This window comes from Lagenorhynchus albirostris, chromosome 14 (genome assembly GCF_949774975.1).
Source record: "Lagenorhynchus albirostris chromosome 14, mLagAlb1.1, whole genome shotgun sequence".
NCBI classification, from domain to species: Eukaryota; Metazoa; Chordata; class Mammalia; order Artiodactyla; family Delphinidae; genus Lagenorhynchus; species Lagenorhynchus albirostris.
The window spans coordinates 87923586-87935879 of NC_083108.1; the positions used below are offsets into that span (position 1 = coordinate 87923586).

The following is a 12294-nucleotide window of genomic DNA, read 5'->3' on the forward strand; positions in this document are numbered from 1 at the left end:
GCTGTTTTTATGGCAGGAAACAGGGTTTTGTGGTATGATGTTTATGGGGGCGGGGTAAGGGGAATATATGTAATTGGTAAATAATTCAAACAGAACAAAAGGACTTAAAAGCCCCACCTAGAGGCTGGCACCGTTGGCCATTCCTTTTTTACGGTTGGAGATTAACTGTGGGCTGTGTAAGTGCTTGTGTCTGCCTGTGTTTTGCCGCCTTTTGAAAAGGGAGCGCTGGCCCAGTGCCCGAGGCTCTGGAGCTGTGTCCCAGGGTCCCGTTTGAATGGCTGCGCGCTTCCCCGCTGAATGGACCCGCCTCTGATCACCCAGCTTAGGGCAGGCGTCTGCAGGCCCTGAACCTGGGCTCTAAGCTGTGGGTCCCAGGATGCCTCGCCAGAGCTGACCTCCTGGTGGCCTTAGCCCCACAGCAGCTTAGAGGTGGGCTCTCAAACTCCTTCCAGGAGCCCCTCGGCCCCCTTACCCTCCGTGGATTGTTTTACAGCAAGTTTCATGATTGGGAGTTGTGCTGCTGGCGTCCTGGTGTTGCACCTGCGCGCTCTGGAATGTTAGGTGCCACCCCGTGGGCCTGGATCCATGTGGGGCAGACACTCGGCCTTCTCAAGGGGCAGTTGTTCCCCCTGGATCTGAACTCGGTTTGAGCCCACGGAGCGGCCAGGTGGCTCCGGAGTAGTGGTCAGGGTTGGCGTGTACTCGCAATTACAGTAACTAGTTGGACCCCTTCTCCCACTTTGCATCCCCATTTCGCAGATGGTGAAACCGAGGGCGGAGCTTACATCGGACAGATGTGGGGGATCTGTTGTCCTTCCTTCAAGTCCCAGCTCCTCGACCTCGCCGCTCCGTGACTCAGTTTTCCCCCCTGTAAACTGGGCGTAGGAGCCATCCATACTCGTTGCTGTGAGCGTCGGAGGAGCCGGCCCATACAGCGTTCGGTACAGCTGGCGCCGCGCGCTCTGACCTGGTGACGGGGATGGGACGGCGAACGCTCGAACCCAAGTCCGCGGCCCCGTGCGGGCAGATCTGCGTCTCGGGGCTGGATTGATCGGGCCTGCCCGCGCCCCGCCCCCGCCCCGCCCCGCCCCGCCCCGCCGCGCTCCCTGGCCGCCGCCTGCGCGCCAGCCCGCAGTGAGCTTGCCGCCTCCGTCCCCGCCGCCTGTGGGCCCTGCGCCGCGCCCGACGGCGTCCGGGAGCCCAGTGCGCACGGAGAGCCGCCCGGAGCGCGCCGAGTCGGCGCGGCGGACATGCGTGCCCCGCGCGCCCCCGGCCTGGGTTCCGGCTAGGCAGGGCGCCACGGGAGAGGGGCCACCTCGACGGGCCGAGGCTGGCGGTGGCCCGCGTCCATGCCGCCCAGCTTCGACTCCGGCTCCGGTACGAGGACTAGCGGCGGTCGCCTGCAGAGCGCGCCGGACCCGGGGCGCCCGCGCGGTGAGTGAGCGCTGGTGGCTGCGGGGAGGAACTCGGGACTTTGGGGGCCGGGGTTGAGAGAGCAGCCGCGCCTTCTATAGGAACGGGGAGCGGGAGAGGCCCCCGGCGCTCTGCTCACTCCGTCTCTCACGGGAGCCGGGCGCGCGGAGACCCCACGTACCTCCGCCTGCGCCCCTGGGGCGCACGTGGCGGCAGACCCGCAGAGAGTCCTGGGCCTCGGCCAGGGCGCTGGGGGGCCCGCGGCGGAGGCGGGGCAGGGCGCTGGGGGACGCGCGCCTTTGTCTGCGTCCTGGCGCGGGCTCGGCCGCCCGGGTTCCCGGCCGCCGCCGCGCTCACCTGCCCGGAGTTGGAGCTCTTTGTCTGGGGCGGGGCGCGGCCGGCGGAGTCTGGGCCGCGTGTCTGGGCCGAGGCTGCCCCGTAGGTTGGGTCCTCGCAAACAAAGCGCGCCTTGACCTCCGCCCGCGGCCGGGATTGCGTATCTCCGGGGAAAGAGTGCTGACCCTGACATTCTCCGTACGGAGCGGGCCTCTTCCACGGGGACCCTGAACTTGCAGCCCGGGGACCTCCAACCTGCACTTTGGCCTGAAGTGACCCTTTCCTTTCACACCCACACCGGCTCAGTGCCAGGATTGGAGGAGGGTGCCGGCGCTGCCTGGGTCAAGTCCCAGTGGATAATCCTCGGGAAGTTATTAGCACAGATCTGGTGGTTGCGCTAGGGCTGCCCACCCGCCTTGGGTCAGCTGGCCGGCTCCGGACCCCTTGTCCTGGAAGGGAAAGAACCGAGGGACCTCGACCTGGGCCAAGTCCCAGCAGGGGTGGCTTTGTGCCTGTGCTGGGAAGGGCTGGAACCTGAGCCACGGCCTCAGAGGTCCTGGGAGCTAAGGGTGCCTGTGGGTGTTTGTTGAGAGACTTCTCCAGTGGGCCTGGCTGTGCCTGGCCCGGTATCCCGGCCCTTGCCGTGCGGTGGAAGCCTGCCAGGTCCCTGCCCACGACCCCTGTGGGGACTTGGATCCCTCAGCTTCCCTGAGCAAACTTTAACTTGGGCAGTGTGGCTGTGAGGACCGGACGGACAGGGGACAGTGGCCTTGCCACCTGCCTCCCTCCTTTGCCCGGGTGGCATCCCAGGGCTTGGCAGGGCCAGGGAAGACGCTCCCCGTCGCCGCTCCTCGCCCCCCTCCACTCCCTCCTGTGCTCCCCTTTCACTTTCCCGGTGTCTGGGGCGCCACCTCCTGGCTCTGGGGCCTTGAAGTGAACCAGAACTGGCCTAGCTGGGCCTCCCGGGCAGGGCAGCGGCGGCGCCTGCAGCCTTAACTGGACTTGCCGCTCTTCCCTCCACCCCCAGTCTCGGACCGGGGGCAGTCCTGCGCCGCAGGAGCAAACGCACTTTCTCACAGTGACGCCTCTGCCACGTTCCTTTGCGACCCCAGCCTTGGTGGGTCGGGGTGCCCCGCTGTACCAGGTGAGGGTTGGCACACACGCCGACCTGCCGTGGAGTAGCCCCTCCCCCTCCCAGCGGCCCAGCGACCACAGCCCTGGGAGCTAATGACAGCTTGCAGGCTGAGCTCATTCATTGCACCTGCTGATAGCGCCCGATAAGGCACTGGGGTGGGCTGCTTGCAAGGTCAGCACCACCCCCAGGCCCGGAGGGGCTGTCGGTGCCTCAGGTAATGGAGACCTTGAGGGGGCGGCCTCCGGAGAGCAGAGTGGCTGCCCCTGCTCTGGCCCATCTCATTGGGGCGGCGCCAGCCCTGCCCACTCATGCCCTTCTCCCGCTGGTGCAGGGCAGCAGGCGAAGAGGATTTAAACGTGCGCCAGTGGGGGCGGGGCACCCTCAGACTGACGGGGTCTGGGAAGGCCTGTGGGGACTTGGCCGAAGCCACTGGATCAAGGGCCCAGACAGGCCGGCCGGCCACACCCTTTTCGGGGCTGGGGGAGCTCACACTGTAGTTTGGGGCGGTGGGGAGGCACTGGAGTGTTTTCAGTCCAGGGTGACTTGTTCTGGTTTGGTTTTTAAAGATACTCTCGGCTGCTGTGTGGAGAATTAATTTGTGAGAGTGTTAACGAGACCAGCTAGTAATTAGGCAGCTGTCACTCGGGCTGTGTGGCCTCAAGTGGGAGTGTCAACAGGACCCCCTCCTGGGGTCATGGCGAGGGTCCAGTCCTGTTAGGCCTGGGGTTCTTTGGGTGGGAGGAACGGTGACTCATGGGCCTCTGCGGGAGGATACAGGGCTCTGGGGGCCCCTGGCCGTAGCTCCCAGCAGAGCTGGGGCCATGCCTAGTGCAGAGTGAGCTGGCGTGAGGTGTCCCCATCCTGGCCCTGAGCGGTAGGAGGGCCGGCGCTGCTGACTCTGCCGTCCTGACCCCGCGGACCCCCAGCTCAGGTGGACCCCTCACCCACCCATCCCCGCCCACCCCCCGGGGGTCTCCTCGGGCAAGGCCACGATCCAGGCTGCTCACCACGCAGGATGCCTCGGGAACACCCTTAGGAAGAGGTAAAGCCACAGCCTCCCTGCAGAGGGCACGCCGGGCCTCAGCTCCCCGCTCCCCTGGGCGGGGGATCCTCCGCTGGGGACTCCCCTCTGGTGCGGGTCCGAGTCCAGCCCGAGGAGCGTGGGCCTGTGTTTTCGGGCTGCGTTTGCCACCTGTTTTCTTCCCAGTGCGGGGTTTCGGGGCGTGGTTAGGCAGGAGGCCCCAGCCCAGCACGAGTGTAAGGGGCGCAGCAGTCTGTTCACGGTTCGCTCTGCACGTTGCCGTCAGCAGGCCTGGAGTGAGTGACACGGGCCTGGGGAGCCTCAGTCCGAGCAGCTCCTGCCCTTTCCCACAGACCCGGGCCCTGCCTGTGCTGGGCCTCCTGTGTGCGTCACTGTCTGGGACTCCTGTTTCTGTTCTGTTCACCTGTCAGTCTGTTCTCCCCTCAGTCCCCGTCTCATGATTGACTTTCTTGCACCACAATTTACGTGCAAACAAAACGCGCCTGTTCTGAGTGTACGGTTTGGTGTTTCGACAAATACATCCCACTACATACCCCCCACCAGAGTCCGACAGAGGATGTTTTCATCACCCCCAGAGAGCTCTTTCACGCTTTTTTCTTTAAGGTTTTTATTTATCATGGTGAGATACACATAACAAAATTACCATCTTAACCATTTTAGGTGTACAGCTCGGGGCATTAAATACATTCATATCGCTGTGCAACCATCCAGCTCCAGAATTGCTTCATCTTGCCAGACTGAAACTCTGTCCCCGTCAAACACTAATGCCCCGCCCCTCCCCCGGCACCCGCCAGCCTGCTCTCTGTCTCCGTGGACTTGCTGCTCTGGGGGCCTCATATCGTGGAAGCACACGGGATCTGTCCTTTTGCGACTGGCTTGCTTCACTGAGCATCACGTCCTCAAGGTCATCCACGTTGCTGCCAAGTCAAAGTTTCCTTCCTTTTCAAGGCTGACTAATATTTCGTTGTGTGTATACACCACATTTTGTTTATCCAGCCATCTGTTTATGGACACTTGGGTTGCTTCCACGTTTGTTGTTTTTTTTGGTTTTTGGGGTTTTTAAAGTATTTATTTATTTGGCCCGCACCGGGTCTTAGTGGCGGCACTCGGGATCTTCGTTGCCACATGTGGGATCTTTTTAGTTGCAGGAGGCGGGCTCTTTGTTGCTGGCATGTGGAATCTAGTTCCCTGACCAGGGGTCGAACCCAGGCCCTCTGCATTGGGAGCGCAGAGTCTTAGCCACTAGACCACCAGGGAAGTCCCTGCTTCCACGTTTTGGCTCTTGTGAATAATGCTGCTGTGATCGTGGGTGGACAGATACGTGTTGGAGCTTCTGCTTTCAGTGCTCTGGACATATGCTCACGAGTGGGATTGCCGCATCATACGGTAGTTCTGTGATTGATTTTTTGAGGAACCTCCATACCGTTTTCCACAGCGGCTGCACCGTTTAACATTCCCACCAGCAACGCACAAGGGTTCCAGTTTCCCCACGTTTTTCTCGCCAGCCCCGGCTGTTTTCTGTCTTTCTTGATAGTGGACGTCCTGGGAGGAGGCCTCATGCCCTTTGGTACTCAGTCACCCCACGCCAACAGCAACCACTGTCTGCTTTCTCCCCGAGGACGTCCACGATGGGGGCATCGGGAGACACTGGAAGCAGAGTAGTGGTGCCCGGGGCGGCGGGAGATGCGAGGATTGGGGTGACTGATAGCTGAAGGGCATGTGGTTTCTTTTTGGGGCTGAAAATGTTCTAAAACAGGTTGAGGTGACGGTTCTCACAGCTGTGTGCCTCCAGTGGGCGTGTCACATGGTATGTGAATCATATCTCGGCGGAACTGTTTGAAAACAACACCAGCTAGGAAGAAAAGGTCTGCTCAGAACAGCCTACGGGCTTGCGGCCGCGAGCCAGCGGGTGGGCCACACCCTCATCCTCCCTGTCCTTCCCAAGGCCCTGCACACACAGGGGCGTCTCCCCAGGAGAGGAGAGGCCGAGCGGCCCAGGGGCCCGTTCCCTCCTGAAGTGGGCTGGCCCCACTCCACGTGGATACTCAGTGCATCAGTGGTGGCCGGGGTCCCCAGACCTGGGACGCAGCATGTCTGGGGCGTGGCAGGTGATGTCCTGCAGCCTGGGGCTGGGGGGCGGGGGCATCCCAGCTCTGCTGCCCCCACCCTGCCACCTCCAGTGCCAGGCCCAGCGGAGCCCCGATCCCCAAGTCCTAGCTCCCCACCCAGCAGGGCCCCGCTGAGCCCCTGCATCCCTGCCGAGTGGGGCGTCCTGGGTTCTCTGATCACAGGCCAATGACCTGTGTCCGAGTACTTGCAGCTGGGCCTGGGCGTGGTCACCCTCCTCCATGGGGGCTGTGGGCACAGAAGGATGTGTTCTGCCAGGCTGGGCGGCCCTTGTGTGCGCAGAACCTGCCCAGACCTGTTTCCTGGGTGCCGGGGGCAGGGGGTGAGGGCCAGGTTCACCCCAGCGCTGTAGGTCTCTCTGGCCTCTGACCCTCCTCTCTTTCTTCCAGGCGTCTGTGGGCTCCGAGAAGCTCTTTGCCCCGGCAGCCGATAAAGGTACGTGTGTCCCTGGGCTCCTGGCCTCTAGGAAGGGACAGGACACATTCCTGAAGTCCGTGGCGGCCCCCAAGTTAGGCTGTCTTGGGTTTCAGGTGCAGAGCCTCAGGCAGGAGTTGGGTGCTGTCATTTACTGAGGGATGCAGCCCGCCCCCCCACCAACCCCCGGGGAAAACCCCAAGGAAACAAGGGAAGCTGAGAACGGGGCCAGTGTCTCGGCCAGAGCTGGGCAGTGCTGGAGCGGCGGTTCCCAAAGCGGGGTCCCTGCACTGCTCGGGACCGTGAGGAACGCACTTCCCCGGGCTCAGGGGCTCCGGGGTGGTCAGCAGCTCCCGGCTCGGGATGCGGCCCCGCCAGCACACCCAGGCCCTGGCCAGTGAGCCCCGAGTGGCATGGCGCAGGTACCCAGCATCTCACTGTCCCACAAAGCTCTTCTGGCAGGCACTGTTCTGGAGGGTGGATGTCTGGCCACGGTCCCATCAAGGCCAGGATAGGCCTTCGTGACCCAGCCTGTCGGCTGTGGGCTGTGGCCGGGAAGGGGGTTTCACTGGACCCAGCGCAGAGAAGGGACCCTTTTGCTTGGAGGGCTCCCTCAGGATGTGACCACACAGGACAGGCCTTGGGGCACCCGCAGCCCTGTGGTCCTGCTGGCCTGGTAGCCGGGCATGGCCTCTACGTGCCTTGAACTCAAGAAGCCCCTTCCTCGAGTCAGAGCATCGCAGCCGAGCAGACGCCTGCTGGGGAGCCTGGGTAAGGCGGCCCACCAGAGGCTCCGAGGAGCCAGGCACGCTCAGCGGCATTTCACACGGAAGTAACGTAGGGCGTATCCGCTTCAACAAATGACCACAAACCGCGCAGCTTGAAACAACAGGCGTTCACCTGCTCGTGGTTCTGGAGATCAGAAATCTGGAGTCCAGTGTGCGCGGGGCTGCGCTCCCTCCAGAGGCTCCGGGGGAGGGGTCCCTCCTGCCTCTTCCAGCTCCTGGTATCGCCGGCAAACCTGGGCGTCCCTGGCTTCTGGCTGCATCCTTCCCGTCTCTGCCTCCGTCTTCACGAGGCCTCTTCCTCTTCTGTCCCTTACAAGGACACTGTCACTGGATTTAGGGCCCACCCGATTCCAAACTGATCTCATCTTGAGATTCTTAGCTTGATTACGGCTGCAAAGACCGTTTTTCCAAATAAGGTCACAGCCACAGGTTTGGAGGTTACGATTCAGCAGAGTTCAGGGAACTCTGGGCTTTGAGGTGCCCAGAGAGGTGCCTAGTGGCGGAGGGCGGGGGGGGGGTGATGAGTAGCAGTGCTCATGCTTTTCCAGCGGCAGGAGGCTCGTAGAAGGTTCCAGGCGTCTCCAGAAGGTCTGGGGCACTCGTGGTGCACGTGGGGTCGCGTCCAGGTCTGCATGGCCCATGCCTGCCTCTTCCCATTCTGATGGCTGCTCTTACTTTGTGAGGGCCTCGTGTGGAGATGTGCGAGAGACAGGAGGGGACAAGGGGCTAGCGTCCCTGGGCAGCTGTGAGCAGCAAGTGGGCTGAAGCCAGCGGTCTTCTGTTCCTGTCCTTGTTGCAGGAGTGGTGGCAATGGCCTCCTCTGTACGTGCGTCCCTAAGCAAACAGACCCAAGGCAGAGGGAGGTGTTGCCCTAGGGAAGGAGACTTCCCAGAGGCTCCAGATCTCTCACCTCTTTGCCAGCCTGGGTCACACTGTCCTGCAGCTGCAGGGGAGGCTGTGGCCAGCTCTTCACTCAGCGTGGCAGCCGCGGGGTCAGCCCACAGCCCAGCGACCTGAATTTCCACTCCTCCTGGGGACCGGGATGCTGCCCCGTGCAGGCAAAGCTGCTCACGTGGGTGGTGCTGCCCTCCGCCTGGCCGCTGGGGCTGTGACCTGAGGCCTCCCTTGTAGCAGTTTCAAAAGGAGGGTCTGAAGTGAGCAGGCGTCTGGCTCCCGGCTGGCTGGAGCTCACGGCCCAAGGGCAGACCCGCAGCCCGGAGGGGAGCAGAGGCTCTGGGCGGTGAGGAGGGGGGCAGTGTTGGCCCGCAGCAGCTTCCTCCCGACAGACCAGGCAAGGCGTGTCATCCGGAAGTCTCCCCCAGGGCAAGGGCCCAGAGGGCTTAGGCCAGGGGTCACCGGGTGGGTCCCGAAGGAGCAGCCGCTAGCACAAGTGAAGCTCCTGCCAGAGGAATGAAGGGCGACAGAATGAGCTGGGAGCCCAGCGCCCTGCCTGGCCCGGCTCCCTCGTGCACCTCCCGTCTCCCTCTGTAAAATGGGGCCGGGACAGCCCCTGCGCTGGGATCTCCGTGGGCAGGAGGTGCAGGACACTCCCTGCGGGTCGGCCCTCGGGGCAGGTGGCCTGGGGGGCGGGGGTACCGAGGTGTTGTGGGCGGGAGCTCCGCGCCGCGCGTCGCCCCGTGGGAAACAGTCCTGGAGGGCATTCAGTGAGCCAGGACCCGGGCTCACTCCGGCCCCTCTCTCCGCAGGACCCACGCTGGGCGAGAAGTCCGAGGCCAACGCCGGGGCGGAGCCCAAAGTCTCGGGCCTGGAGCGCAGCCGCGAGCTGAGCACCGAGCCGCCCTTCCTGCCCCCTGTGCGCAGCCCCGCGCCGGTCCTGCCCTCCGCCGGCCCCGCGCCCGGCGCCCCGTCCAGCCCACCCGTCAAGAAGGAAGCCCCGGGCCTGCCCCGCCTCACGCCGCAGCCGCCGCCCGCGCCCTTGCAGACCCGGGCCTCCCTCCCGACGCACGTGCCTCTCCCCCCGGGCGCCTTCCCGGGCCCCGGCGCGGCAGCGCACAACGGCCTGCACAGCCTCAGGTGGGCGCGGGGCGGGGCCCGCGCAGCCGCAGGTGGGCGCGGGGCGGGGCCCGCGCAGCCGCAGGTGGGCGCGGGGCGCGCCGCCGGCCGGGCACTGAGCGCCCCTCCCTGCAGCAGGAGCAGCAGCGCCAGCAGCGGCGCCAGCCTGGGGCTCGCGAAGCACGCGTCCCTGTCGCCTCACGGGCCGGGCCCCCACCTCTCTACCTCACACTTGGCGCTCCGCTCGCAGGCCCAGCACCAGCACCACGCGGCGGCCATGTTCGCCGCGCCCCCGACACTGCCCCCGCCCCCGGCGCTGCCGGCCAACAGCCTGGTCATCCCAGGACACCCCGCCGGTAGGTCCGGGCGCCGCTGGTGGGGCAGTAGGGTCACTGTTTCCCTCCACTGTGGGATCCTAATCCCCGGGGGGAGGGAAGCGGCTCCTGGGGAGGGGCCAGCCCCCACCCAGCTGGATGGCAGCCCCCCAGCAGCCCATAGCGCTAGCAGGCCACCTTGCCCAGGGCAGAGGAAGCTTCCTGCCAGGGCTTCCGATGTGTGTGTGTGTGCGCGCACACACACACAGATACAGGTGCTCACACGCGCGTACACGGACACAGACATCCCTTGCTCCATTCTGAGCCCTTGCCAGGCCTGGTCGGGCAGTCTGAGGCAGGGGATTGGTGCAACCTGGAGCTGCTCCGTGGTCATGGCAGTGAGGGCTCCCAGGGCCTGCCGTGGCTCTTCCCATCCACCGTCCCTGGGCTGCTGGGCGGGTGGGGGAGGGGAGGAGGGTTCAGTGGTGGAGGAGAGGGGCCCCAGGTGAACAGCAGCTGGCCTGGCCCAGCCTGGCCTCTCCCTCCCTGCCTGATTCCAGCAGGGGCTTCCTCACGGCCAAATCTTAGGTCACTAAGGATTTCTCTGTGGGTCTCCAATTTTTTTCTAAAGTCTTGTCGGCCTAGCTTGGGTTGGGGCAGCTCAGTGCCCCAGGATGGGACCAGGACACTGGTCCGGGGGTGCTGGGACGGGCAGGGCTCCCCTTCAGGGCTGTCTCCGGGGGCTCCCAGGGTGGCTCACGGTGTTCTCTCTTGCCTTTAGATGCCAGCCTGTTGATCTCATTCAGCCAGCCAATCATGTATTGCCAGCCTCATTCGGGGATTCTGATTGGTACTTGGTCACAGGCACCTCTCTTACCTCCACCCTGGGGCCCGCACGTAGCGAGCGGCCACCACGGCTTGGCCTGCCGAAACCGGGAGTGCCAGCAGGTGACTATCCGCCTCGCCCCGCCGGGAGCCCGCGGCCGACGTGCCTCTCTGTCTCTCTCTTTTTCTCTTGTAGATCACGAGCTGCTCAGGCAAGAGCTGAACGCGCGTTTTCTGGTCCAGAGCGCCCCCCTGGGCCCGGGAGCTCTGCTGCGGGCGGAGTTCCACCAGCACCAACACACACACCAGCACACACACCAGCACCAACACACATTCGCCCCCTTCCCTGCCGGGCCGCCCCCGACGCCGCTCCTGCCGCCTGCCGCACCCCCGCCGGTGCGTAGGCTGCGTGCCGGCGGGCGGGCGGGCGGGCGGGCGGGGGCGGCCCGGGCGCAGGACACGTAGCAGGCACACGCAGACGCTCTCTGCACGCATGCAGGCTGACACCATCCCCTTCCGTCCGGCCATCCGTCCAGCTCCTTCTCTCGTCCCCCCGCCCCAGGTCATGCCTTGAGGTTCCCCATCCTGAGCCGTTCTTTCGGGCTTGGGGAGCACCGCGTGTCCACACGGCCGTGGGGCCAGTTGCACCCACATGGGGTCCTCAGTGTCTCCACTGGTAGCAGGGCGGCAGGTCCAGAGGCCCGACAAGACTGAGGGGCCACGGGAGCCAGGACTCTTCCCATGTTCCTTGTCCTCGAGGTCTCATGCCCTGAGCCAACTGCTGTGGGGCAGGGTCCCCTCTGCTCCCACCCAGCTTTGTTTGGTCACTCACTAGTCTGCCAGTGGCCTCGGTGTGTCCTGCAGCCTAACCACCAGCCTTGGGCTCCATGCCCTCGCCCCCGCCCCAGTCATGGCCACAGACACCAGATGGGCGAGTCTGCGCCTCCCGTGCTGAGACCACTAGAACAGGGAAGGCCAAGGGGCAGCACGCTCGGGGAGCCTAGGGGACAGCTGGCTGAAGGCCACCAGCCTTGCTCTGGCCACTGCCTGGCTGGAGGGCGTGGGTGGGTGCTTGACCAGCGGAGGGCGTCAGCGTGGCCGGAGGCCTCACTCTCTGCCTCCTTCCCTTCCAGTTTGACAAGTACACGCCCAAGCTGGACAGTCCCTACTTCCGACATTCCAACGTGAGTGTCCCTGTGCGCTCTGAGCTCTCCAGGCAGGGTGAGGGGTGTGGAGGGCGGCGGGGCTGTGCCGTGTCCGTGTAACCTTCCACCCAGTGCAGGGGTGACGGGGTGGGGACCAGAGGGCTGGGCCCGGCGTCCCTGCCCTGGGCGTCCAAGCGTCCAGCGAGGCCCCTGGAATGCCCCTCCCACCTTCTCTTGCAGTTTTTCCCGCCCTTCCCTCCAGCCGTCCCAGGACTGCCCGCCCTGCTCCCACACCCAGGTCCCTTTGGATCCCTGCAGGGTGCTTTTCAGCCCAAGGTACCAGCTGCTCCCAGGAGGGGGGTGGGCACTGTGGGTGGGCTCTGCAGGACCACCCCGCCCCCAGCCAGCCCTTGCTGTCCCGGGGCAGCTCCAGCCGCCTCGCACGTAGTTGCGTGTGTCATGACCCTGGGTGGCCCCCAAGGGGTCTTCACCTCAGTGCAGAACATCCTGACCCTTGGTGGGGCCCTCTGTGCCCCATGGGGCCGGGAGAGCCTGGCTTCGCTCGTTCTCACCTCCTGGCAGCGCTCGGGGTTGGGGTCTGGATGGCGGCAGCACAGGGGCATCCTCGCTGCAGGAGGCCCAGGCAGGAAGCACCCCCTACGCCCCAGGACCAGGGACTGGGCTTGCTCTGCTCACCTTGCCTGAAGCGGGGCTGCCTTGGCCCTTGGGGAAGCCCCTGGCC

General features: G+C 64.9%; 1 protein-coding gene across 13 annotated transcripts in view; it reads left to right on the forward strand.

Annotated features, from left to right (window-relative positions):
- The window catches only part of FBRSL1 (fibrosin like 1), an 86099-nt gene that overhangs the window by 65338 nt on the left and 8467 nt on the right, over positions 1-12294 (forward strand). For 7 of the 13 annotated variants that reach the window (XM_060121200.1, XM_060121208.1, XM_060121202.1 and 4 more), the window contains 6 exons: positions 6443-6488; positions 8962-9289; positions 9404-9624; positions 10364-10803; positions 11541-11591; positions 11793-11888. In XM_060121200.1, the coding sequence (XP_059977183.1) occupies positions 6443-6488; positions 8962-9289; positions 9404-9624; positions 10364-10803; positions 11541-11591; positions 11793-11888 (1182 nt within the window). Of the gene's footprint in view, positions 1-6442; positions 6489-8961; positions 9290-9403; positions 9625-10363; positions 10804-11540; positions 11592-11792; positions 11922-12294 lie in introns of all 13 variants that reach the window. The other 6 variants (XM_060121210.1, XM_060121213.1, XM_060121209.1 and 3 more) reach the window with 5 other exon arrangements.